We start from the raw sequence: 27726 nt of genomic DNA, 5'->3' as shown, positions 1-27726 counted from the left end.
AAGGGGTTCCCTTATTGTTCAACTGTGCCCAAAATGTTCACTCTCTGTGGTCAAGGGTTATTGCAGGTTAAGCTAAAATATAAAAAGACAATAAAACGCCAGTTACTTGATGACTGAATCAATATTGTACTGCATCCTATATGCCAGATTCCAAATTTTACTATGAAAAATAACTATGTCTGTTTGCTTTCTTTTCTCAGTAAACGTTGCACCCATTTGAATTCCTCGTACTCCTCCCTTCTCACTTTCCGTGTCCTCCCCATGTGATGGCGTTAATTGTACCAAAGGGCCTTATATAAACCGAGGTTTTTCTGAAGGAGTTCTCAGTGCACCAAGCTTGGCCACCATGGGGCTAAAACTTGCCAGCCTGTTTGCACTGGGGCTGGCTCTTTCCTGTGCAAGTGAAATTAAGAAAGGTAAGAGAAGGAAATGGGAGGGTGAGGACTTTCCAGTTGGAAAACGGTAGAAGGATTTAACTAGTATAGTGAGGAAGAAGCTAACCGTGTGAGGAAATAATCCTAGGCAATATTATGACATCAAATATCCTTTCTGAAATAGAGGAGAATTCTACAGTTTTCTATGTTTTGCTTTCTGAGCTCTGTGGCTGGCTGAATCCATTATGTTGATCTCTAGCATAATGTATGTGAGGAAGTAACAATTGCCTAGCATGATGGTTTGCAGAAGTTTGGCAAATACCAAGCAATAGCAATGCAGAAAGGGTGCATAAGGAAAACTCTGCATGTGGCTATTCAGAAATAGCAGCATATGCTTTTTTGTCCAAAAAATGTATGCATTGTCTCTTCATGGACTAGATTGTCTTTAAATCCATAACTTCAGCTTTTCTAGTCCATAATCTCTTAATCTTCCTTTTTAAAAGAAAAAGTTTCCAAATTAATTTGCCTGAGGTAGTAGGATGAATAGGTTTGATTAAAAACAGCAAATATTTTGGTGCAACCAGGTGGTATATTCCTGTGCAATTGCTCAGGGATTTGAATATTGGGATTGGTCCCTTCTTGAATAAGATATGACTATGTGTTACACAACAGTTATTTCAGAATAATGGCCGTTATTCCGAAATAATTATACGAGTATCTACACAGCAATTCTGTTATTTTGAAATAATTTTGAAATAATCATAGAATCATAGAATAATGGAACTGGAAGGGACCTCAAGAGGTCATCGAGTCCAGCCCCCCGCCCTCAAGGCAGGACCAAGCTCCGTCTACACCATCCCTGACAGATGTCTATCTAACCTGTTCTTAAATATCTCCAGAGAGGGAGATTCCACCACCTCCCTTGACAATTTATTCCAATATTTGACCACCCAAACAGTTAGGAATTTTTTCTTAATGTCCAATCTAAACCTCCCCTGCTGCACTTTAAGCCCATTACTCCTTGTCCTGTCCTCAGAAACCAAGAGGAACAAATTTTCTCCTTCCTCCTTGTGACACCCTTTTAGATATTTGAAAACCGCTATCATGTCCCCCCTTAATCTTCTTTTTTCCAAACTAAACAAGCCCAGTTCATGAAGCCTGGCTTTATAGGTCATGTTCTCTAAACCTTTAATCATTCTTGTCGCTCTTCTCTGCACCTTTTCCAATTTCTCCACATCTTTCTTGAAATGTGGCGCCCAGAACTGGACACAGTAGTCCAGCTGAGGCCTAACTAGCGCAGAGTAGAGCGGCAGAATGACTTCACGAGTTTTGCTTACAACACACCTGTTGATACAACCTAGAATCATATTTGCTTTTTTTGCAACAGCATCACACTGTTGACTCATATTCAACTTGTGGTCCACTATGACCCCTAGATCCCTTTCTGCCATGCTCCTGCCTAGACAGTCGCTTCCCATCTTGTATGTATGGAACTGATTGTTCCTTCCTAAGTGGAGCACTTTGCATTTCTCTTTATTAAACCTCATCCTGTTTACCTTATGGCTTATTTCGATTTCTGTAACCTCATTCTACGAAGAATAATGCCTCTTCCAAAATAGCTATTTCAAAATAAGGAGTATGTAGATGATCCACTTCTGCTATTTCAAAATAGCTCCTCACCATGGGTATTCTAAATTATTCCTCTTGGGTCTCTAAATCAAGAGAGTACATCTACAATAGGGAAGTCTGCCTTGGACTATTTTTGAGGCTTCCCTGCAGTGTAGACCTGCTATTTCGAAGTAAGCAACTTCGGAATAACTATTCCAGAATAGCTTATTCCAAAATAATTGTGCAGTGTAGACGTATCCTAGAGAGCACCTGATGTTAGCAATTGGGAAGAAGGGAACACATTCCATTGTTTTCCAGTCCCACTGGAATGCAGGAGTCAGCATTGATGGGCTTTGGAGAGATGGATGTGCACCCTTCCTTAAATGAAGTTTTTTGGATAGAGTAGAAAGTAGAGAAATTAGGAGTTCCTAAAAAATCCTTGAGCTTCTCAAAGCAAACTATATCTATAGATCTCGGGAGAAAGTGATTGTCAAAATAGATCCATGACCTGTAAATATGATGCTCTGCGGTGTGTATTACTTATAGCATGACCTGATTCCCTTAAATATCTGTTATTCAAGAGGACCCATGGTTTAGTTCACTCAATTAAAAAAAAAAAACAACCCTGGGAATTAATCTAGTGTTTATGAGTGTAAGAGGTGTTGATGCTTACTTGGCTGGCTTCCCTTACCACACATAGTTCTGACAATGAACCTTATACTTAATCTACAACAATCCTGGTTATTCCAGTTTTGAGAACAACTTTCAGGTTGTGCCAAGTTTGTGTCAGTTACTGTTGTGAACAAATGGTGGTGGACTGAGAGTGAGACCTCCAAACATTTGGTTGCAATTTCTTTCTTCTTACCTTCCCAACATAGGTTAATTGTTGTCTAAAGTTGACTTTTTCTGATTACCGATGGTACTCCAAGTCACTATTTCTAGTGGAAATAATGAATTCACATCTGGAACCCAGATCGCTTAAGGGATTAATTCCTGTCATGAAATTAGCTTGCAGAGAAATTGAAAAAAGTAAAAACAGTATTCAGAATAAATCAATATACTTGGCACCCTGGTCTGAGCCTATGTTAATGGTACGGAAGTGGCCTCTGCAGGAGTGTTAAAGCTTCTCAGTAAAGTCGGGGAAATAACTGATTTTGGTCACTGGCAGTTCTGAAAAATAAATAAATAACGTCAAAATTGCTTTATGTCAGACCAAACTGCAAATTCTAAAAAAAACCAATGCATGTTGTGTGAAGTGGAGCGTATAAGGACACTGCTTCCCGCAGCTCCGATTGGCTGGGAATAGCCAACAGGAGCTGCGATCACCTGTACCTATAGAGGTGCAGGTAAATGAAGTGTCTCATGGACATCTAGCCACTTCCCCTTACAAACCACAACCCAGAGTTTGAAAACCCCTGGTACATTAATAAAATGGCCAGAGGAGGATCCTCTTTTATCCCAGGTATCAGGGCACTCATCTAGGCTGTGCTCTATCAGGGGCTATTGTGGAAGGGATGTCTCTCAGTTTCTCCTACTAAAGCTATTCCACTTGGCATACAATGGTTGACTGGTTATTGGGCCAGAGAAAGCGTATGTCAAAGGCTCTGAGCCTGGTTATGGCAGGCTCTGTCAATGCGGTTTACGCAATTTCATGTCCCTGCATTACATCAGGCAGAGAGGAGAGATTAAACTCAGGTTTCCTAGATCTCAGGCAAGTGCCTCTAACCACTTAGGGCTCTAAGGTGTAAAAGCCCTATAAAGATGCATGATCCTCAGCCACAGAGGTGCACATTTCATCTGTTTATTATGCAAACATTGGGGATTCGCAGTTTTGGCAAATTGGTACATCTATATTTGTAAATGGCTTGTTCTGTATACATGCAGATTAGCTTCTCTTGTAAACCTAGTTGTAGTCCAGGGCTGAATCGTCTACGTATAAATCCTTAGCTGTCTTGCTGTGTAATGCTGCTTATTGTCAATAGGGGTGTATCTACACAGCAGCGTTATTTTGGAATAAAGGCCATTATTCTGATATAACAATGGGAACATCTACACAGCAATTCTGTTATTTTGAAATAAATTTGAAATAATGGACGGGCATACTCCAACTTCTGTAAACCTCATTCCATGAGGAATAATGCCTATTCCGAAATAGATATTTTGGAATATCAGTAGTGTGGAAGCTCCACTGCTTCTATTTCAAAATAGCTCTTCCCTAGGGCCGTTCAAACTAATTGCTCTCGAGTGCTTCCTATGGCTATAAATGGAGGTTTCCCTGTAGTGTAGATGTGCTATTTTGGAATAAGTTATTTTGGAGTACAGACGTACCTTAAGTGCTTTAGCTACCTCATTTTGCTTTCTTTAACCTTTTTTCCTTCATTTAACAGGCAGATCCCAAAACCATGGCCACTATGTCTGCAGCACCTGGGGCAACAATCATTTCAAAACTTTTGATGGAGACTTCTACCAGTTTCCTGGCCTCTGTGATTACAACTTTGCTTCTGACTGCCGAGAAGCTTACAAGGAGTTCTCAGTCCACATCCAGCGTGATACCAATCAAAATGGACACCCTGAAATTCAATATGTCCTGATCACCATAAAGGATATTGTGATCTACCTCACCCAACATACGGCTGTGGTGGATGAGCAAGTGTAAGTTACTCTAGTAGTATAATTCTTCAGTGAAATCTCCGGTAAAATGCTTCTATAGACAAACAGAATTGTGCAATATGTAGCATTAAAATAAAAGAAATTCTGGGGTAGGAACACAATATTGTGAGTAGACCCACTGAAGTGAATGTGACATTTTACTAGCTAAGGTACTGCCATTAGAGTAAGGGTGCCAGATCCTGGATTAGCTTTAACCGATTTTAACATGATCAAATAAATATAATATACTTTTCAGTTGTCATTGCTGCCTGTAACTAGAACCCAGGTTTTATTAAAAACCATCAGACCCACTCCACTAAAGAAACAGAAAATAACATTGTGTTTTCCAGGCACCAAGCCAGAATATATCCAGAAATAATACGAAGTCTTTTGACAAATTGTATTGTCAAAACTGAGAGAGTGCTTAGTTGTACACCAACGTGTTAAAAAGAAATTCACAAGAGGGTCTTGTAAAGATTACTTTCTATGCACTCAACCTATTCCCTTATGTATTGCTCATAGAAGACTTGTGGAACAGATTTTCACTGTATGTGGAATTTAGTGTTTCATAGCTGTGTTTCTCAACCTTTTTTTTTTTATAAAGTATCCCTTTTTTAAAACAAAATATAAGTACCCCCAGTATCTACAGTTTTCAGACACACAATTTTTTTTCTACTATTGCAACACATTTGTTTAAACAAATTAATCGTAGTTGAGCAGGTGATGCAATTTTGGGTGTAAAAAGTACAAAAATAATAAAGTGCTGTAAAACTTAAAACAAAAATGCAGTTTTCTCAAAATTTCAGTTAGCAATAACATTTCTTCTGACAACTCTTTAGAAAAAGGAAATAGCTATTCATTGATTTGGCTGGATTCCAGTGCAACTACTTCTGTTTGATCACGTATTGAGCTATTTAGGTTTCACTTGTAAGAAGCTGTTCGTGGGAATGCTTTTATCACTGCACCAAGTTCTGTATTGTGGCTTGTATACATAGGAAACATAAGGGAGACATGCAATAGAGGGGCGGCTATTCACTGAAGCAACTTCTTATCAGTCAATAGCATCTTTGCTCCACCCGGTTTGAGATCCTTGGGTCAAAATAATACTCTGTGCAACTCTATTAAAGATCTATCTCTTCCAATTAGATGATTGTGTTTTGATGTTTTGAACAAGCTCTTTTCTCTCCACATTTATTTCCACTTGTGTTGACCATCTGGCCCCATGTTTGAATTGTTCCCATCCCAAATCATTAGGCCATTATCTCAAAAAAGGGGAATACCCAGTGTCTTGTAACAGTATATGGTTTTTGCAAATGAAAGACCCTATTTAGTTTCTTATGCTCATTTTCTACATGAACCTTACTCATGGGTAGGTAGTGAGTATTTTTGCTCCTGGGTTCAGATCCTTTGTTTTTTGCTTTTATTGTCTGAATCACATTTCTTTGCTGGCATTTTGCCTATTTTGCTAACTTGAGATAGAGAATTTATTCCTTTAAGGAGCCCATGGCTCTGAGATTGCTTTGCCTTGCTAAAGTGAATTCTAGATGGCACCAAAATGTCAAGTCATAAATTTTACAGGTGATAGCCACAGGAGATGAGTGTTATCCAATGAAAGCTGTGCAATCATCAGGCAGAGTTGTTTTCAGAACTCCCTTGAAATAGGGAGAATCTGTATTGCATTTCTGTGGCCAGCTGCAATGACTGTAGATTATAGTAATATATATTATGTCAAAATTACTTAAATTTACATTAGGTCAAACAAAATTTAACTTACCTCTGCAAATATCTCAGGAGAAGGGGATTTAATTCCCTACTAAACATAGTGGCTGTGTCTACATTGGCACCCTTTTCCGGAAAAGGGATGCTAATGAGACCAGTCGGAATTGCAAATGCCCCGGGGATTTAAATTTTCTCTGCGACATTTGCATGAACATGGCTGCCGCTTTTTTCCGTCTTGGGGCTTTGCTGGAAAAAAGCGCCAGTCTAGACAGAGATCTTTCGGAAAATAAAGCCTTTTTCGGAAGATCCCTTATTCCTACTTAAAATCAGGAATAAGGGATCTTCCGGAAAAGGCTTTATTTTCCGCAAGATCCCTGTCTAGACTGACGCTTTTTTCCGGCAAAGCCCCGAGCTGGAAAAAAGCGGCAGCCATGTTCATGCAAATGCCGCGGGGAAAATTTAAATCCCCGGGGCATTTGCAATTCCGACTGGTCTCATTAGCATCCCTTTTCCGGAAAAGGGTGCCAATGTAGACACAGCCAGTCTGTCCTGTATAACAGAAAACATCTGTGTGGGATTGGAGATAGAGGCCAGAGTCTGGTTTCCCTGTGCACGCTGATATTTCTTTTGCAGTACCTAAGGCATTCAGGTTAGTCCTTTCTATTCCTTTCTGCTTTCTACATTACCTTTAATGCAAAACCTCGGTCTTTTTTCTTTTAGTGTAAAAACACCATACTACAGTTCCGGTTTGCTGATTGAGAGCACTGAAGTCTACACTAAAGTCTATGCAAGAGCAGGCCTTATTCTAATGTGGAACCGTAAAGATGCACTGATGGTATGTATGACATGGAACTTTACTTATGCTACTATTGGTTATCAATATAGGCTACACGGAGTCACTGTGTTAAGCAGTCTTATCCGACTGGCAATAGACATAGCTTATTCTCAGCTGAGAAGGTTCCTTTGTCCATTATGTGACTGCAGTGGGTGTAGAAATGAATGTTTCTTCACTCTCAGGAGAAGATGAGAAGAGAATGAGAAACAGCTAATATTAATTCTAATAAATTCTGATCTTCATTTCATTTGTTTGTCCTTTGAAGGACTGCTGTGCTCTGTTATTTAGGTCCCCAGCAAGAAAATTCACCTCTCCAAGGAAGAGGTTTTTTTTTTAATTTGTAGCACACTTTCTTCCTAAGTTTTGACATAATGTTGGTGAGAAGAACTATCATGGATATAATAACTTCTCTCATTCGTCCTGGATATGTTTTCGTTATTTTCTTATGGTAATTGTTTACTGTGGGACTGTATTACTATTATGATTGGTGCACTAAAACCTAATGTAAAATGAATGGGCATTCACTATCTTTCCTCTCTATTAACTTGCTATCCTAGTGAATTTATTCTTGTTAGAATGTTTTGTTAGTGCTACACCTGATTTTCTTTCTTTCTTCCCTCCTCCCTTATTTAGTTGGAGCTGGACAGCAAGTTTAACAACAACACATGTGGTCTTTGCGGCGATTACAATGGACTGCAGGTCTACAATGAATTTATCTCTAATGGTAAGTGGTTTGAAAGAATATATAGCTACCACATAAGGCTAACTTATGGATATTGTATGTGGAAACATAAGAGAGGCAAAAGAAGAATTTACTATGGAGTGACTGAGATTTTCTCGTCTAAAGAAGTGGGTTTTGCCCACAAAAACTCATGATACTTTTTAGTCTCTAAGGTGCCTCAGAACTCCTCATTGAGATTTTTTGATGATTGCTAGGAATACAGAGATAAATAATTAATGGTGTAGCATCTTCCAAGTGATTCAGCTGACTCTGTGGAGCAAACTTTGTTGGTGCAAACTTTCTCGTTTGTGGGAACACTAGTGAGTTTTTCATTTCCATTTGAAGTCCAGAGTATATTGTTAAGTTTTCTGTGCTCATCAAGACATTTTTACATCTTCCTCCCAGGCATGAGATTCAATCCCATCACATTTGGAAATATGCAGAAGATTAACAAACCCGGCGGCGTATGTGAGGACCCTGATGAAACAACAACTATCGCAACCTGTAATCAGCATGTGAGTAATCATGGTTATCAACTTTACCTAGGGCATTAACGTGGTTATGACTTTTAACAGGAGAGGGAGACCCGATGAAGGATCGTAGTTGCATTTGTGCTGTTTCTGACACGGATCAGCTAAGACATGGACCCATCTCTCTTGTGCAGCCGCTGCTGATGTCCAGAAGCCAAGTATCATATTAGCAAAAGGGAACTTCTCTAGATACTCAGGTGCAGGGATGCCCTTTAATCTTTCCCTTTTCCTCTCTCCTCCTTAGCGGGATGAGTGCCTGAGTCTGCTGACGTCTTCAGAATTCTCCGACTGCGTGTCACGCCTGAATCTGGAGATGTATGTTGAAGCCTGCATGCAGGATAAATGTGCCTGCCATGGAACTGAGGATTCCTTCTGCCTCTGCAGCACCATCTCTGAGTTCTCTCGCCAATGTTCCCACGCTGGTGGGCAGCCTGGAAACTGGAGGACAGACAAGTTTTGCCGTAAGCATCTTCCCAAACTTGTCAGAACAATTGGTTCATCCTGGGTGAAATATTTAAAATTGCTCAGTTTGTATATTTCCTGTTTTCCTTTTCCTTGCCTTTGTTATTAAAGATATTTACTAGAAGAAGAGATTATATAGCACTTGCTACATGGAATGATCATGCTCTCTCTGAAATTTAGCCACATGTTTGAAGTGTGCTTAAAGTCCATTACTTTTAGTCAACTGATTCAACTCTGCTGATATCTTTGGAGTCAATATATGCTACTTGGTTTCTGTGAAACATGGAGTGTGTATTCCAGTCACTGATCTTTTCTTTCGTTATTTTAGCCATGACATGCCCTGGAAACATGATCTACCAGGAAAGCAGCTCACCATGCATAAACACTTGTTCTCATTTGGAGGTCAGCAGCCTTTGTGAGGAACACCATATGGATGGCTGCTTCTGCCCTGAAGGTAGGTGTCTCTCTCAGTCCTATATGAGACAATAGATTTGGATTCAAGTCCCTTCATATACTTTAAAATGTGTCTGAAAAAGGCTCTATTATCTATAATTTGCCTTCCCTAAAAAACGCAGTCAAGATTGCAATATTCAGCATAAAGAAAGTGACATTTTAGAAATGAATACATTTCACCAGTAGAATTAATTTGTCCTTGTAAATTCATAAAATTCTAGCATGTTGACAAAAGTCATGCATTTGCTTGGCTTCATTTAACCCACACCAACCTGTAACTGGGCCTTATGGTTTATGAGGCCTCTATTTCTTCTGAAACAATACTTGGTCCTTCAGGTTAAACAGTGGACATACATTTTTTTGGAGTTTTTCAATTCAGTCCCTGTAGGTAACCCAGTCAAGGGGCACAATTCTATACATATTATCTACATGGAAATCGTATTATCAGATGTGACAATGAGCTCAGGTGTGAAATCCAAGACCCTATTGCCAACCCTGAAAAATACTGTCACGGTGACATTACCACCATAGTTTAGGCAGATTTTAAAGTCAGCCATTGAGAACGTGCGGATTTAAGTGGTGATTTATCCCCCAGGATGTATAACCATACAGCTTCCATTAAAAATATTAAACGTTATAAAAAATGGAAGCTGCATGGTTTAATCCCTTTTGATGCCTTCAATTGCCATGAATTTTTGGGTGATTGAGTGTGTGCCTCAGGACAGTTGATTACCCCCACACATGGCCCTATGCTTTATTATTGGCTCTTCTCCAGGCTTAAGCAGCCTGTCTCCAGTGATTCATCCCACCCCCTGCTCAACATGCAACATAGATATATCTTCTTTTTGATTTAATGGCTGGAAATCACAATTTCATTATACATTCTGAGCCTGGGAAGGAGAACCCCAGAGTCTATAGCAGAGTATTCAAATGGAGTACACCAGCGTGTACTGATGTAGCAGTGAGGGTTTGTGCTCACCTACTACACTCTGCCTAACTTAGTAGTTTCCAATTTCATGGCAATTGTGGACCAGGTTAGCAGTACACATTTGCCCACCCAAGCCCTCCCTGGAACTGTGCTCTATGCAGTCCCCTCCCTCCTTGAATCCAGCCCGTGCTGAGCTGAGCCCATTGGAGCCGGTCGGATGGGCAGAGTGTGATGAGCTTCCTACACCCCAGGCTCTTCGTCCCCCAATGCACAGAGCCCAGCATCCTGAGCAGGTTTACAATGGGAGCAACCGCCTGCAGCAGGCCTGGATCGCCCAGCAACTCTAGGCAGCCACACACTGGAAACGAGCCAGGCTGCCCAAGCAGCCCTAGGAAGGGCCAGGCAGAGGCCAGCTTAGGCCAGGGATGGACTGAATTGCACTCCTGTGTGCTGGGGCACTAGGCAATGTGAGATTCCACCCCGAGAACGTAGAGCTCACCTGGCCAGCACCTGTGATAGTGTCCCTGCTGAGGGTCCAACCCAGTGCTCACCCGTCCTGAACTAGGCCCCACAAATAATCATGTTGGCCCTGGTGGGCCCACTCTAAGAGTTTCTCCTAGGTTGGCTGAGACTGGTAATTTTAACATGAACTATGAGTCAGCCCGTGGTTGTTTTTTATAGGAACGGTGTATGATGACGTCAATGAGAGAGGCTGTGTTTCTGTGAGCGAATGCTACTGCAAGCAACACGGAGTCATGTATTCCCCTGGGCAAACTATCACCAATGAATGCGAGAAATGGTAAGGGTTACAATTCACTCTGAGCTGTTTTCAGAACGAGTGTGCACGGGTCTGGCTGTAGACATGTTACTTATTTGTCTATATCTGTACATGTCACAGAATGTCAAGATGCTGTTGTAAGCTGATTTTTTGGCATCATGAGTCTGAAATTGGTAAATGTGAAGCATTTTAAATAACCAGCCAACGACACATTTTCAAAGCACCTGTGGGTACTTCATCCTGTCCCCGTGGTGCTCTGCCTACAGATGTTTTTTCAATGTTTTCAGTTCCTCAGACATCTGACCCCATTTTTAATTCCTTATTTATTTGTATTTATAGCACCTGTGATTCAGGCAGGTGGTTTTGCAATGACTTACCGTGTCCAGGCTCATGCTTACTGGAAGGAGGTGCTCACATCACCACCTTTGATAAGAAGAAATACACCTTCCACGGAGACTGTTTCTATGTGCTGGCCAAGGTATCTTTCCAACAGCAAATATAGATATATCTGCCTTTTGATTTAATGGCTGTAAATCACAGTTTCATTATACTTTCCAAGGCTAGGTAGGAGAACCCTAGAGTCTATACTAGAGTATTTAAACTTAGTCTACCAATGTGTACTGATGTGGCAGTGAGGGCTTGTGCTCATCTACTACCCTCTGCCTGCCTTAGTAGTCTCCAATTTCATGACAATTATGGACCAGGTTAATGGTACAGGCCACAGTCCCACTTACAAGAGTCCAGAGAAGCACACTTGTGCTAGTGAGCAGATGGCAGGACCTACAACATGAAGGACTCAGCTTTACCAGGCAGATCTGAAATGAGGGTTGGAAGTGTACTATGTAATCTCTAATACACCTGTGCTTGTGCTTAGGTGATAGAGTCAATTACAGAGTTGGGTGAGATCCCAACAAGTTATGTCATTCCTTTGTCCCTGAAGTACCCAGTTCCCATTGTACCAGAGAAGAAGGATCTGTTGTACCAAAACCAGGAGGCTACGTCTACACTGGCATGATTTTCCGGAAACGCTTTTAACGGAAAAGTTTTCTGTTAAAATCATTTTCGGAAAAGCGCGTCTAGATTGGCATGCTTTTCCGCAAAAGCACTTTTTGTGGAAACGCGTCCGTGGTCAATCTAGACATGGTTTTCTGCAAAAAAGCCCCGACATTTTTGCGATCGGGGCTTTTGCGGAAAACAGTACTGTACTGTCTACACTGGCCCTTTTGCGCAAAAGCGACTTTTGCCCAAACGGGAGCAGCATAGTATTTCCGGAAAAGCACTGACAATCTTACATGAGATCGTCAGTGCTTTTCCAGAAATTCAAGCGGCCAGTGTAGACAGCTGGCAAGTTTTTCCGCAAAAGCAGATGATTTTGCGGAAAAACTTGCCAGTCTGGACACAGCCGGAATGTTTGCCGCTAGAGCTCTGAAAGAAAGTTCTGGTTCTGGCGGTGCTGCTAGGAAGAAGCAAAAGCAAAGCTCCAAAATATTTTTTAGCTGAACAGATGATTTCTGTCATCTGGGATAGAAATCTGCAGAAGATATGAAAGGGCTGGCTGCGTGCCACAGAGTGCTTCTGTGTGGCATGAAAAAACATTCCAGCAACTCCTCCTAGCTCTCTGCCTTGGAATGTCAAGGGTCTAGTCTGGTGGGTCTAGTCTGTAGACAGTCACACTAGAGTTCTATCTCTTCTGAAGTATAAATGCTCCAAACAGTCTGACAAAACAGTGGTAGCAAATACAGTGCTGTCCACCTGACCTGGGCTCGTCTTCAGCCCCTATTTCTAGAGCAGAAGGTCTCAGGGCTTCTCCCTGGAAATGCTCAGTAAAATCCTAGAAGCAGACAAAAGACAAACCAAACAACTTCTTCCTATCACAGACAACTGTCTGTCTTAGGTTTGCCCCAGTTCTCCGCTCCCCTGCAGAACTGTTATCCATATGACTATCTCCTGGGAGTCTTATGCCTTTCTCAAGCCCACATTAGGAGTTAACTGCATTCTTATATTCTTCCCCTGGTTCTTTCTCTGGGATCCCCTTAGGTTCTTCCCACAGAGATGGAAGTACAGACCATCTCTCTCTTCCTTCCAACTATGCTGAATTCTTTTCTTTTAACGTGGCCTTGGACCAAATGGCTCCCCACACAAGCCATCAAAGATGTTCCTCTTCCATTTGCTAAACTTTTGAATCCCTTATTTATATTGCATTTGTTGCCCTCTTCTTGATTTTGGTGCACTATTTTCAAGCATCATGTATCCTTGTCACATCAGAGAATAAATTTGTATGCTACAATGTGTGGCACAAACAGTGAGTAGTTCTGGGGCATCTTAGAGCCTAACAAATGTTATAGGATCTTGAGCTTTCAATGAAGTGGTTTTCACCCACGAAGCTCACCATATAACACATTAGTCTCTAAGGTGCAACAGGACTGCTCGTTGTTTTTAAAGTTACAGACTAACACGGCAACCCCTCTGAGACTACTGACAACAAAAACAGCACCCCAAGCCTGGCACCATAGGCAATCACCTAGGTAACCTGCCCCTAAATCTGGCCTTATTCATCTCTATCCATGACACATACTCCTGGTGTAATAACGGGAGAGGGGACAATAGATCTCGGAAGCTCTATGTATCCTCTTCTCAGCCAATGTGGGGTTTCTATAACCTATCACACTGTTCTCACTGATGTTTTCTTCATTTGCATTGCAGGGAGGTGTAAATGACAGTCATGCCCTCCTGGCAGAGCTCTCCCCCTGTGGTGCCACAGACACACAGACCTGTCTGAAGTCGGTTATGCTGTTAATAGACCAGAAGAAAAATGTAAGTGATGTGTGGAGACCTGGGTGAGTGGGTCTTCCCAATGTATGCCCAGATGCAACTTTCCCTACTGACTTTTCATAGTCTTTCTCTGGGGATCCTGGGTAAGGAAAAATAAAAACCAGTCCAAATCAGTCCAAATCTCAAATCAGGCCTGCCCTGCACAGTCTGCACTAGTTCAGTTAAAAGATTTTGCTTCACTGTTTCTTCCTTCTGTCTTTCTTTTTGCTCTTTCTAGTTTTGCCTAATGTCAGAAGCTCTGTCAATCTGTTCTCCTGGTATTTACAACCTGACTGGAAATAAGAAGGCCTTGCTGTTTTAGTTTATTGAGATTAAATCCCAATTTTGCAGACCCAAGAGGTTTTGGTTCGGATGCGAACTCTTGAATATTGATCAAGCCAAGCTTCTCACTTGTTTGAATTTCAATAGTGGGCGAGGGAGGGGAGTTTTCACTCTGATTCAGTCTGCCGTCCTGGCTAATCTAGTTTTTCTGTTCTGTTTTTCCAATGTATTGCCCTACTATTTAGACCTCCCTGGGTTTTTTCTTGTTCTTTCCCTCCATACATTTCTAGTGTTCTTGGCTCTTAGCACTTTGTGAAACTAGTTATGTTCCCAAAAGTATATACCAAACTTTGCATTAAGAATTTACTGAAAGAGTTTCCTTATCATTCTATCAATGCTGCACAATTATGTAAAAAAATAACACATGACAAAGTGTGTGCTTATGTTTAATCTCCATACGCATCTGGTGTCAAGTGCCAAATGCTTTCAGTCACTTAACACAGTTGGTATCCTGTATATGTGACTTTCTTGAAACATTTTCTGTTCTTTAGACGCTGTGTTAGTACATGTTAAAAATTGTCTAACAACCCCAAACCTTTATACACGTACTGGGTGCGAGGACAGAGAGAATCTTCATTTGCTAATTAGATTGCTCCTTTTAAATACTGTGACTGAAATATTGAGTTCATCTGCTCAGTCATGTGAGCTCCGCTTGTCTCTCCTGTTTTAAGGTTCGTTTTTGCACTGGGTTTCCCTCCGCAGCCAGGAAGTCAAAGTAATTTAAACCTTTTCTCTTGGCTTACACACAGAGCTTGACGGTCCGATCAGATGGCACGGTGCTGCTGAATGACATGGTTGTGCACTTGCCCCATGTGACAGGTGAGGAATGCGGCCATCTCTCCTAAGCGTATCTGATGTTAAAATAAAACATTTCCTGAATGTTTATGCTAGAATGAACCGGGATGCAATGAAAAGAGCTTAAGAGGAAGGAGATTTGTGAAAATACCAGGGAGGCATTTGTGATCTAATAGCCAGTTGCTGCCTCTGTGAAAAGAAGTTAATCAGGAAGTTTAGAAGGTCGGGAATGAACCCCAGGAGGTCTCGTTTCAGTTCTCAGCTTGGCACAGGCTTCCTGTGTGATGTTGGGCAGATAGCTTATGCTTGTCTCACATAAATAGATAGAAATGAATGTCAGTGCCAGCATACATTCTGCATGGAACGAAGAATGTCGTATTTAAGTCATAGGGGGAATTTCTTCCCATTTACTCTGGTGAGGAGATAGAAAATGTTTTCTGATTTATAGCCACCACTTAAATGCCAACAAGAGGATTTTTTTTCTTCTTGGTTCCTTTTTTTCCCTTGACATACTGTCTTCAAGGCTGGTCATCTTAAGGACACAGGTGCTAGAACTAGGGTGCAGAAGGTGCTGCTTCACCCCCTGACTTGAAGTGGTTCCCTTATATACAGGATTTACAATTTGGTTCAGGGGCACTCAGCACCCCCACTATAAAAATTGTCCCAGCATCCCTGCTCAAGGACTGACCTTTGGTGTGTCTGTGATGAAGCTGACAAGGTAGAAAGCTTACTGGAGGCAGCAGCTTACATTTGAGGTAATTTGAACACTAACGAGGTAGTTACTTTGATGCAGTGCTGATGGTGCCTAGAGGAAGTCACAACTAGTCCGCTCCAGTAGAATGACATTTTATGGTGAGGCAGCCTCTCTGAGGTTTCTTGTGGGAGCATTTCAAACAGAGAAGAACAGAGGATCTTGAAGTAACCTCCCCAGAAATTTGGAAATGCTTGTGGATCATCAAGCCACAGAGTCACCAGCTCCACAAGCAGCACTTCTCCATCCGTGCCACTCCTCCCAATAATTTTTTAGTTGTGTAGAAAGAATCATAGAATCAGGATATTAGAACTGGAAGGAACCTCGAGAAGGGAGAGAAGACAGACAGATATGGAAAGAGAAAGATCCAGATTAAAGTACTCTGTGAAATGCGTAATATAATCTACAGGTTACATATTAAATAACCTCACCACAGTCAGGTTCTCGAACATTTTCATTCTGTGACACTCTTCCATAGCGGGGCCACTCTTTCATTTAGCAGTTTGGGAAGAGCAGGGTGGTTAGAACCTCAGACACCTTGTTGTAGCTCCGGTTGAGATTCCCTGTTCTGGGGAATACAGGTGACTGGAGAATCCTCTGCTTAAAATAGATGAGCAGCTTCAAAAACAACTCTGCTTTTTTGTTCTTTGGTTGTGACTTCAACTCCTGCATCAATTAAGTTCTGCATTTCTATATTAGAAGCAAGGAATGTTTAATAGGAAGTTCATTTGGGGGATTTTTTCCAAGAGCTACTTCTTTTTAAGACTTACATTTGAGTAGTGCTTCCCTTCAATACAATAGGACATACTGGCCATTCTGGGGAAAGGCACGTAAAGGCAAACATGGGATACCATACGTAAAGGCAAACATTGGCCACTAGGTGAAGTCAAGTAGCACTGTTTCTTGCAGTGCAATATGGGACACAATGGGGAGTTAGCATCTTTCCCTGAGCTATCCCACACTAGTCACTCTCAGATAAAAGGGTACTGAACTAGATGGACCATTGGTCTATGCTGGAATGGCAATGCCTCTTTCTATTTTAAGGGATAGCCAGGATCTTATGTTTAGTTGCTCCAGATATTTTGTGTTAGATTGAACTGGTCTTAAAAAAGGGGATACCCAGGGCATCCCAGTGGGAGGAACGCATGAGTCACCAACACTGGACCAACTCTTCTCAGAAGGAACTGCACCAACTGCACCAGCTCTTCTCAGAAGGAAAATGGGAGTTGCCCCTTCGAGGCACTGTCACTGCTGTCCCTTTCCTTGTACCCAGCATTCAGTGTGGGTACAATGAGGCACCAAGCCCTTAAGTAAATAATCCAACCCATGGAGGAAGTCAGAAGACCAGGGAGCTCTTCAAATAGAAGAAGAAAGATTAAGCAGGGCACTTGGAAAGGATGACTCGTTGTTATATGCTCATAGACAGAGGTAATAATTTTTTCGGAAATCTTTGATGCCCCTTGAACTTTTTAATACAGCAGCACTGTGAGCTGTCATTCGGCAGAGCTGAAAAGAGCTTTTGATTCCTGATGCCACACCACCATCCTAAATAGCTGGATTGTTGATATAGCATGGACGGGCACCATAGTTAAGTGGTCAACATTCTTCACTGCAAAATAAGAGAGTTCTGTATCACAGGTCCTGACTTATCTGCACCTCTTATGCCTTCTTGCTCTCTGGGAAGATCTCCCACTTATGTCTCAGGGGTCTAGTCTTCACCTTTCCTTGGGTGGGATCCCCTATATCCCTTCAGAAGAGCACTTAGGCTACGTCTACACTGTGGAGCTGTGTCGGGATACCGGAAATATCCAGAAATAGCTATTCTACGTCTTTTGAGCAAGCCCATTATTTCGAAATATAACAGGCTTGCTATTCTGATGTCCCTATAAATCTTGTTCCACAAGGCTTAAGAGACTTTTTGGAATAGTGCTTTATTTCGAAATAACCTGGAAATAAGTTGCACAAATTGCATAGAGCAAATGGTGTAGCTTATTTTGAGGTAAGGGTACAGTATAGACACACCCTTAGACTGAGGACGCCTTTGCAGAACTGACTTCAGTCCAGCATCTGCTGTTCTCTGAGTAGCAGTAATGCTAGGGTCCGCAGTGATTAGCCAGCCCTTGTAAAGCCAAGACCTATTTATTCAAAACTAATGCAATTCAGAAAAAAAACTTTTTAAATCTCTGAACAGTTTAAACGTGTGTCTGGCTTACCAAGCAGTCCCCTGTCCTCCCCATGGAATCTCTGGTCAGTTTAAAAGTACATTGGGTCCTCTCGGAAAGCCTGTCTCTGGTCACATACCCATGAGAGTTCTTGGATTGGGTGTAAGAGCATCTCTCCCAGGCCCACAGTGCCACTTTGTACAGGTTTCAAGTCCTTTTGAACTAGATCAAATCAGAAGATGCTATTCACCAAAGAGGGGGAAACTTTACAAGACTTGTTACCTGCATTGTTCAGTGTTGGGGATTTGCAGTAATTACAATCCAAATGCCTTTAGTTCCTGCAGGAAGCATCCTTTAGCTTAACCACTAAGCCAGGAATAGAATAATTAACTAGCACATAATAATACATGTTACATTTATAAAACAGTCTGTGAATAGTCCGTGTTTTCATAGAACTGGATCTGTCAGCATCTGATTTTTGGTCCATTGCCTATTGCAATTTTAATGGCAGAAGGTGACTCGGGCTGCTCCTATAATGTGTTGCTTTCGACACTACAGTTTTTCTGTCTGTGCATTTCTGGTCTATAACAGAAAGAGGCGATAAAAAAACAAATTAAAAATCAAGGAAACATGACTTTTCTTTCCTTTTGTTTTCCAGCAAGCTTCTCAGTTTTCCAGCCATCTTCCTACCACATCATTGTGCAGACCCACTTTGGTCTCAAGCTACAAATCCAGCTGGTTCCAATCATGCAGCTGTTTGTGATTGTGGACCAAAATGTCCAAGGACAACTGCAAGGTAAGTGTCCAGTTATGTCTGGTTCTAAAGGAGAAATGACACAACCTAAATAATTACAACTGAAGTGCTGAGTGCTCTTCTAGCAAGAAATTACTCACCAATTGATTCTTCCATCATAATGAAGGTACTAAGGGAACGGTATGCTGGTAAAATACTAATGTAGATTTAACTAATGAATGCTTTTTCATATATATGATTCTCTATATAAGGCATTAGCTCTAGAGATAGAAAAGCTTAGCTAGTTGAATATAGGAAGAATGAGAGCAGAACCCAACCAACATTTCATGAGAGAATAATTTAACGGCTCACATATTTTACAGATGAATTATTTGATATTACAGATTAAATAAACCCATCATCCCCGTGTTAATACAGGATTGATTTTTGGAATATATATTTCCCACTCCTTTGTTCAATCTAGCGTTAAATTACTATACTGGCCAGGCTAGAGAAACTGGTCCATAAAAGATCACAAATACAATAATAGGGGGAATCTCCTGAAACTCTGAACCCCAACTTAAGACCATCTGCCCCAGAATTGGATTTTTAGAGACTGACCCCCAAATGCTTACATGCATGATTGCAGTTTTAATACCGGGTGGAGTAGCTCTCTGCGAGAAGTTATCAATGCATGTTGTGTAGGAAATCAATCATTTCCCTTTTTATTGCTCTTTCAGAAGAAGAATGAATAATAATTTTTAAAACTGAATTTTTTCTCAATAGGTCTCTGTGGGAATTTCAATGGCATGGCAGGGGATGATTTTAAGACACCTGGAGGGCTGGTAGAAGCAACAGGATCTGCCTTTGCTAACACTTGGAAAGTACAACCCACTTGCAGAGACCAAGTGGATAGGTTGGAAGACCCTTGTGCTCTCAGCGTTGAAAACGGTAAGAATACAAAATTTTCATAGGGCCTCTTTCCTTCAAGATCTGTATCTCATACACAGTCAAATGGCAGTCTCAAAGTGATGATAACCTTTGTTTAGAAGATTGACAAGTTAATTAATATGTGTGCTTGTCAGAAGTACTGTGGGATTGCCCACACTAAGCAACAGGTGTCATTGACTTGTCCTGTTCTTCAGGCACCTAGCTAGGCTGTGTAAGCCTCTGTCTGGTTCAGATGGTGATAAAATAAAGGGGTATTTCACAGTGCTGTTATTCATTTATGGGAGCCTGGAGAACTTACTTGGTCTTTCATGGTCCAAGATTAAATTCCCTGTACAGGCAGCAGGTTTTGGTCCAAAGGCTAGAAGGTGAAGATAAGCAAATTCACACAGGAACTAGAGTAATTAACCACTGGAACATTTGACCAAGGCTCATCGCTAACAACTTTAAAAACAATATTGGATGCTTTTCTAAAAGATCTGCCCTATGAATTATTCTGTGTACGCTCTATGGCCTGTGCTATACAGGAAACTAGATCATCACAGTGGCTCCTTCTGACCTTTGAAAGTCTGACTATAAAAGAGATAAAAACTTAGGAGGGAAATTATAGTGGCAACCCTATATTGAAAAATACTGAAGAAAGGTAATTAATACTGAAAATTGCAATATATCTCTGGACTAGAGATCCACCTTCCATAGAATTATTGTTTTTTTTTTGTGTTTTGTTGGAGTTGTGATCCTGCGATTGTGAGTTCTCAAATAGTCGGAGGCCAGAGGAAGACTGATAGGATACGATTTCCACTTTGTGTTTGACCAATAGGTATTTGAATCAGATACTGAGGGCCAAATTTACAGTGATTCTGTGTGATCTGTCCACAACCCCAAAATTTAGGGTTTTCGTTGTTTATCATTTCTTTGTATTTTTTGTTTTGGTCATATTATGTTTCATGCTGAAAGGTGAAACTCTGATACCACAGGGTATGATTCTAGGAAAATAGTTCTTTTTTCTTTTGTTACAGAAAACTATGCTGAGTTTTGGTGTTCTCAGCTGAAAAATTCAGAATCTCTTTTTGCCAGATGTCACTCAGTCATCGATCCCACGGAATATTACAAGGTGTGAATTTTGTACTGTACAGTCAGCTTTTGGCACTAGTCTAATATGTGTTTTACCATATACATATTTTCAAGGGATTATTGTAACTTGGTCATAAAAAATGGTCATATTTTGTTATGACTACCTGTCCAATTGCTTCATATGCCTTCTCTTAGAATGCTGATTTAGAGGAGAGAAATCATTGTGCTTTTCTAAGAGGGTGGGGCTAGTGAGTAGTGAAAGAACACTATAGATTCTCATTTTCATATGAGAATTCAAAAGATAATGGGATATTGAGTCATGATGGTCAAATGTGAGCCAGCTCTTAAACATTCTTGCTTAAATTGAATTTCTTGATCAGGAGGTAAACAATAACCCATTTTGTTTTATTATTCCTGGTCAGTTTACCAGTGTTCAGTGCTGGGTAAAGACATGCTGAGGCCCTAAACTATGCAACTGTAATAGGCCTCACACCATTACAATATATATATATATATTTTGTATTTATAATTCCTTCATAATCTGAGCTCCTAAAATGTACCTTATTTAGCTTGTGTGCAAATCTGGCACTGCCTGTGTTTTCAGTTCTGTTGAGGAGGGATAAACAAGAAATCTGGAGAGAAAAGCAAGTGCCCCCTAATCTTTGCTCATTTCCGTAATTCAGTGTGAGCTGAACCTTTGTGGAGATCCTAACCCATGCAGATATTTCTTCCTTTTGTTATTTTTAATTTCTGTGGGCTTATACCATTCTGTGTTGTGACAGATGAGGAATTATACATTTCAAAGTCCCCAAAAAGCCTGCTGTTAGGAAAAGAGGGCTAAAGTTTAGTGATTTAAAGGTTGGGCTATTCAGATAAAGTTTGGTGAACTATCTATGTTTTCATGCTTAATCAAATGCCTTCTGAGCTTGTTTGGGGTTTGTCCATCACTAATGGACAGCTCTCTGCTCAGCTAGTATGCTCTCTGATCATCTGCATGAGTAACAGCCACATGGGAAATAAGGTACAAGGTGATTTACAGCTAGGCTGTGTCTACACTGGCATGGATTTCCGGAACTGCTTAAAACGGAATACTATTCTGTTTTCAGTTTTTCCGGAAAACTGTCTGTGGCCAATGTAGACGCACTTTTCTGGAAAAGAGCCTCGATCGCCATTTTCGTGATCGGGGCTTTTTTCCGGAAAAGACTACTGGGCTGTCTACACTGGCCCTTTTCCGGAACAGTGTTCCGGAATAAGGACTTATGCCCGAGCAGGAGCAGAATAGTTTTTCCAGAATAGCGGCTGATTTTGTACAGTAGAGCATCGTTGCTTTTCCAGAAATTCAAGGGCCAGTGTAGACAGCTCACAGCTTATTCCGGAAAAGCGGCTGATTTTCCGGAATAAGTGGCCCAGTGTAGACACAGCCCTACTGTGACAGGGCCCCAGCTTTTAGAATTTTCCTTTTATAGTCATCATCATCCTTCAGGCTTATTAACCATTTGCTTCTCGTTTGTCTCAGAGGTGTAAATACGACACCTGCAGCTGCTCAAACAGTGAAGAATGCTTGTGTGCGGCCCTCTCCTCTTACGTAAGGGCCTGTGCCTTCAAAGGGATCATGCTGGGAGGTTGGAGACAAAATGTCTGCAGTAAGTAATGACGCTGTCATCCCCTTGAAATCAGTCAAAAGAAAGGACAGAGTGCACCTCAGTACAGTTCCATTAACCTCAGTGTTAAGAGTTTAGAAAGGGACATGGAGTTGCACAATACAATTTAAGGAGACACTGTCAAGGATTTTGAATAGTGAATCCTGTGTTCTTTAACTGCCCTTTGTTTATAGGACAACTTTACAAACTGCAACATAATTATGGTCCCTTTTCTCATCTCTACTATTTTACCAATGCTGATATATCTTCTCTTTTCCCAAAGTAATCAAAACCATCATGGCTCATCCATTGTATTTATTTTTATGGCCGTGTACCAGCATTAGGTATGGGATCATCACCAGCAGTGAAGTAACACTAGAAATGGGGCTTTGTCAAATTGTTAAATTGTGCTTCTGCTGGAGGACTATAGGGCTAAGAAGCAACAGAGAAAAAAATGTAGTAATAATAGTGTCTATTATTAGAAAGCAAATTCCAACAGTGAAAGTTTCAATTAACTAAAGGGGAAAGAAAAAAAGAAACAATACTAGATATTTATTTTGATGGTCTTTCCATTCCTTCCTCTATATACTCTTCTCTATAACAATAGAAATGATGCATGTTCTTTAAAGGGATATTATACCTATATGAATGGGAATAATATTACCTCACAGATGGCAGTTTAAAAGGTAGTACAAAGTTAAGCCAACACTGTTTATTAATTATAATAGTTTGTTAGAATACAATGAGAGGGAATCCCTTTATTTTTACTATTACGTACTATCTGGACAGAGTGATCAGAAAGCTTTACATTCTATAATGCCCGGTCAGGTGGTTTTTATGTGCCAGTATAGCGACCATTGTTTCCTTCTCTCCAGACAAAGAAGTGTCCTCTTGCCCATCCTCCCAAGTCTTCCTTTACAATTTGACGACATGTCAACATACCTGTCGCTCCCTTGCTGATGGCCAAAATCAGTGCGTGAAGGGCTTCATTCCAGTGGATGGCTGTGGCTGCCCTGGTAACACCTATATGGATGAGAAGGGTAAATGTGTGCATATCTCACAGTGTTCATGCTACCACAGAGGAACATACCTGGAACCTGGAGATGTTATCTTTAAACAAGAAGAACGCTGGTAGGTTATTTTATGTTATTTGCAGATTATGAAGATGAAAGCTCCCACTTTTTAACTCGCATATTAAATATACCGTACACTGATATCAGGGTTCTATAATGTAGATAAAAGGTATATATTACCCATTACCACCCTAGTGGAACAAAATGTCATTCTACTGTAAGTTAACTTATTAATATGTACAATGTATATAGTGGTCTCTGATGGTAACTGTGGACTTGATTATGCATCATTAAAGTCAATGGAAATTTTGTAAGGCAATGGGGAAAGGAAGGTTTTTCAAAGAAACAGGTTTTTCATAGAAACAGATAATTCCACCACATTTTGCATTGTAACTGTTACTAATTGAAAAAAACCCAACAACAAGGAACCCATGGCATCTTAGGGTACGTCTAGACTACTTGGCTCCGTTGACGGAGCCATGTAGATTTGTTGTTTTGGCAAAGGCAAATGAAGCTGCGATTTAAATGATTGCGGCTTCATTTAAATTGACATGGCTGAGCTGACAAACAGCTAATCAGCTGTTTGTCTGCTCAGCGTGCTAGTCTGGACGCTCCCCTGCCGACATCAAAGCCCTTTGTCGGCAGCCCCATTATTCCTCATGGGATGAGGTTTACCGGGGCTGCCGACGAAGGGCTTTGATGTTGGCAGAGGAGCGTCCAGACTAGCGCGCTGAGCGGACAAACAGCTGATCAGCTGTTTGTTGGCTCAGCGCGGCAGCCATGTAAATGTAAATTAAGCCGCGATCATTTAAATCGCGGCTTCATTTGCCTTTGCCTATGTGTCTAATCTAAATGCCTCTGCCGACAGAGGCATGTAGTCTAGACACAGCCTTAATGACCAACAATTTTATTATGGCATAAGCTGTTGTGAGTTGTAACTGACTTCGGGTGTGTCTAGACTACAGAGTTTTGTCGACAAAAGTGGACTTTTGTCGACAAAAACTATACCTGCGTCTACACTACCGCTGAGTTCTGTCGACATAACGTCGACAGAACTCAGCAGTTTTGTCGACACTGGTAAACCTCATTTTACGAGGCATAACGCCTTTTGTCAACAGAGTTCTGTCGACAGAAGTTGTTATTGCATCTAGGGTTGTGTCTAGACTACATGGTTTTGTCGACAAAGCAGCTTGCACTAATAGATCAACTGGGTTTATTATTACTTTGCCTCCTAAGAATGTAGCATGGCAAAAGGGATTTTTTTACAGTCCAAAGGAATAATTTGTTAGTTGTGCCTCTGCAAATTGTTTTAGATGTTTATGAACTGAACACATCGGGCTTACATTCTATCTTCTCACTCTTTGTAGTGTTTGCCGAAATGCAGTTCTCCATTGCACTCAAGTGAAGATAACAGGGGAAAGTAAGTGAAATGCTTTAGAGAGAAACAGCTCAATTCCACATTTGAATTCTCCACTTGTTCATTTTTCCTTTCTGTAAAACAGCCATTTTCACTTTGCTTTTAGCAGAGGGTTTTCCTTGGGTTAGAAAGTATATTTTCATTTATTTTTAAAGGGTGCACCCTGCAGTTTCTCTCTCAGTACTTAATAACTTCCCATTTCTTTTCTGATCCCTTGAGCTATAAAGTTTACCCATCTAACACGGTATCTCTGTTTCACAGAGTGTCTGTCTCCCAAGACTCACTTAGATTGCAGCAATGTCAACTCTAGGTCTTCTCCAGTCCTTCCTCAGCTAAGCTGCCATTCTTTGGGTGCTGGTTATGTAAGTTTTCATTTTACCTCACTATGACATGTCTCCTTATTTCCCATAATCCCTAAGGGCATGTCTACATTACAGAGTTATTTCAAAATAACTCCTGTATTTTTGAAATAGGAAGGTGAGCATCAACTCAGTAAGCTTGTTATTTTGAAATTATTTTGAAGTAACAGGGTTATTATTTTGAAATAATAACCCCTGAATTTACGAGGAATAACACCTATTTTGAAATTGCTATTTTGAAATAGCATTAGTGTGGATGCTCAGCTGCTGTTATTTCAAAATAACTACTTCCCCAAATCATTCAAAGTAATTAATTCTGAGTGCTTCCTGGGGCTCTAAATCATGGTAGCATGTCTACATTAAGGGAGCTTGCCTCAGACTAATTTCAAGGCTTCCCTGCAGTGTGGAGGCACTATTTCAAAATAGTTATTTTGGGAGTTATTATTTCAAAGTTACTTATTTTGAAAGAATGTTATAATGTAGGTGTAGTCTAAACGAAGCAGTGAAAACCTGATCAACATTGTCTTTTAGTCTTTTCTCTCTTCTTTTCCTCTCATTTTTGTCCTTTCTTTTCTTTTATCATTTTTGTTATCATCATGTTCTTTTCCAATTCTCTTTCACTATTTTTGCCATTCTTTCTTCTTCTTTTCACTGACTTACCCTCTCTTTTCTCAGTAGAGAGATTGCTAATTAGATGAATAGGCATTTTGTTTACAATACACTGTGGTAGTTTTCTGTGTAGAACAAAAGTAAGCTAGTCTGAAGTTAATGTCTGTAAAATATGAAGAAAATTCTGTGGGAACTCAGATACTAGAGAGATAAGAAATAAATAAAAATGGCTGAGTAATAAACCAGAGAAAGAAGCTTTTGGGATAAATGTTTATAGAAAATTCATGTTTTCTTAAAAAATAATATCATTTATTACCTTATTTTTCTTAGCTCCCAACAGAGTGCATCTCAGGATGTATATGTCCCTCTGGACTGTTTGATGATGGCAGAGGGGGCTGTGTAAGTGAGAATGATTGTCCATGTATTCATAACGGCGACTTTTATCCTCCGGGACACACTACAACAGCGGGCTGCAACAATTGGTAGGGTTCTATATTGTTCTCCTCTTTCCTTTTGGTGTCTCTTACTTGTAGTGACTGAATGGTAATGAAATGGTTTAAATACCATGCTGACAAGTTTTTAGGGTGGTAACAGCCATGCTATACATTCATCAGTGGGCCAATTCTGTGTGGAGACTATTGACAAAATATTGATTTATAATATAATACCCTGTTACAGAAATCTGCATATTATTCATGGGATGTATTTCACGTAGTATAAGCCTGCTGTGTGGTTTATCCTGTGGCATTAAAACATGACTCTTCAGATTTCATCCAACTATTTTATCCATTCCCTAGTACCTGCTATAAAGGAAAATGGAAATGTACCATGAATGAGTGCTATGGGACTTGTATTATATATGGAAGTGGTCATTATGTCACCTTTGATGGAAAACACTATGATTTTGATGGACACTGTGAATATGTGGCTGCCCAGGTAATTTCAAGTTCTGCAAAAAACTTAGCTATCAGTTTGGTTCTTGGACCACCTCTCTTAGCCCCTTTTTTTCTTGAAGATCACTGTTCCTATGGCAACTTCAGCATTTGCCAAATTAAATTCCATATTTGCAACAAATCCCAGATGTCCAAGGAAATTAATGGCATTGAGTGAACATTTCTTTTGCTGATGTATGTGCAGATTACAGGCCATCCTTGATATAAGTCCAAGATATGTTGTCAAAAACTTGGACTTATAGTGAAACAACTTAAAGCAGGGAATTTTTTTCTTGAGGCTGACTTCCATTTGCACAAATTCAGAGTGGAGACTGGGAGGACTTATAACACGTCAGTTCTTAGAAGCGTCAGTGACTTTAGTGCAGAACAGCCGTGTACTGGGGTGACAGTGGGGATGTCCTGAATATACATCTGGGCTAACTTGACAATGAAAGTTGTCAGATCATCAACACTACTCCAAAACAACCGGTTAAATCTGAAATTGGAAAACAAAGATTGTTTGGGAAACTAGCTATTGTTTAATTCAATCGTCTCATTTTTTTTCCCAGAATTTGGTAAACATTAAATGTTGTGTGTGTGTACTGGAATTTGAAGATGAAATTTAAATTATTAAATAGAAAGCAAAATAAATAATACAGTTCCTTTCATTCACTTAAGATTCTTTATTCCATTCTCAACAGGATTATTGTGGTGAGGACCCCAGTGGCACATTTAGTATCATCACAGTTAATGTTCCATGTGGAACCACAGGAGTCACCTGCTCAAAGGCTATTAAAGTATTTCTCAAGGTGAGTGGTGGTTCTGGATGGGATCAGCCCTAGAATGCAGCTAATGAAAACTGACCTTTGTTTGTAGCCATGTTCCTTGAAACTCAGCGTTGGCATGGTTCCATTACAGTGATTTCCACTTCTTAAAGGTTTAGGTAGTGGTTTGGCAATGTTAGCCTTGTAATGAAGTCCATCAGCAGCACCATTCCAATAGCTTGCCTCACTCTAAAGCTAG

General features: G+C 40.5%; 1 protein-coding gene across 1 annotated transcript in view; it reads left to right on the top strand.

Annotated features, from left to right (window-relative positions):
* The first annotated feature begins 346 nt into the window (after positions 1-346).
* LOC106731742 (mucin-2-like) overlaps positions 347-27726 on the top strand; it is a 66966-nt gene continuing 39586 nt past the window's right edge. Inside the window, exons 1-21 of the mRNA XM_089778833.1 lie at positions 347-416; positions 4370-4634; positions 7071-7185; positions 7819-7909; positions 8312-8421; positions 8681-8897; positions 9227-9352; positions 10961-11078; positions 11397-11535; positions 13761-13871; positions 14960-15029; positions 18577-18714; positions 19438-19602; positions 20619-20713; positions 22190-22316; positions 23189-23444; positions 24754-24806; positions 25065-25165; positions 26102-26253; positions 26569-26707; positions 27405-27512. Coding sequence (XP_089634959.1) covers positions 347-416; positions 4370-4634; positions 7071-7185; positions 7819-7909; positions 8312-8421; positions 8681-8897; positions 9227-9352; positions 10961-11078; positions 11397-11535; positions 13761-13871; positions 14960-15029; positions 18577-18714; positions 19438-19602; positions 20619-20713; positions 22190-22316; positions 23189-23444; positions 24754-24806; positions 25065-25165; positions 26102-26253; positions 26569-26707; positions 27405-27512 — 2766 coding nt within the window. The remainder of the gene's footprint in view (positions 417-4369; positions 4635-7070; positions 7186-7818; positions 7910-8311; positions 8422-8680; positions 8898-9226; positions 9353-10960; positions 11079-11396; positions 11536-13760; positions 13872-14959; positions 15030-18576; positions 18715-19437; positions 19603-20618; positions 20714-22189; positions 22317-23188; positions 23445-24753; positions 24807-25064; positions 25166-26101; positions 26254-26568; positions 26708-27404; positions 27513-27726) is intronic.

Source organism: Pelodiscus sinensis, chromosome 5 (genome assembly GCF_052426305.1).
Source record: "Pelodiscus sinensis isolate ZL-2025 chromosome 5, ASM5242630v1, whole genome shotgun sequence".
Classification (NCBI taxonomy): Eukaryota; Metazoa; Chordata; order Testudines; family Trionychidae; genus Pelodiscus; species Pelodiscus sinensis.
The sequence above is the reverse complement of the archived record's forward strand: the minus strand, read 5'-3'. Positions and strand labels throughout refer to the sequence as shown.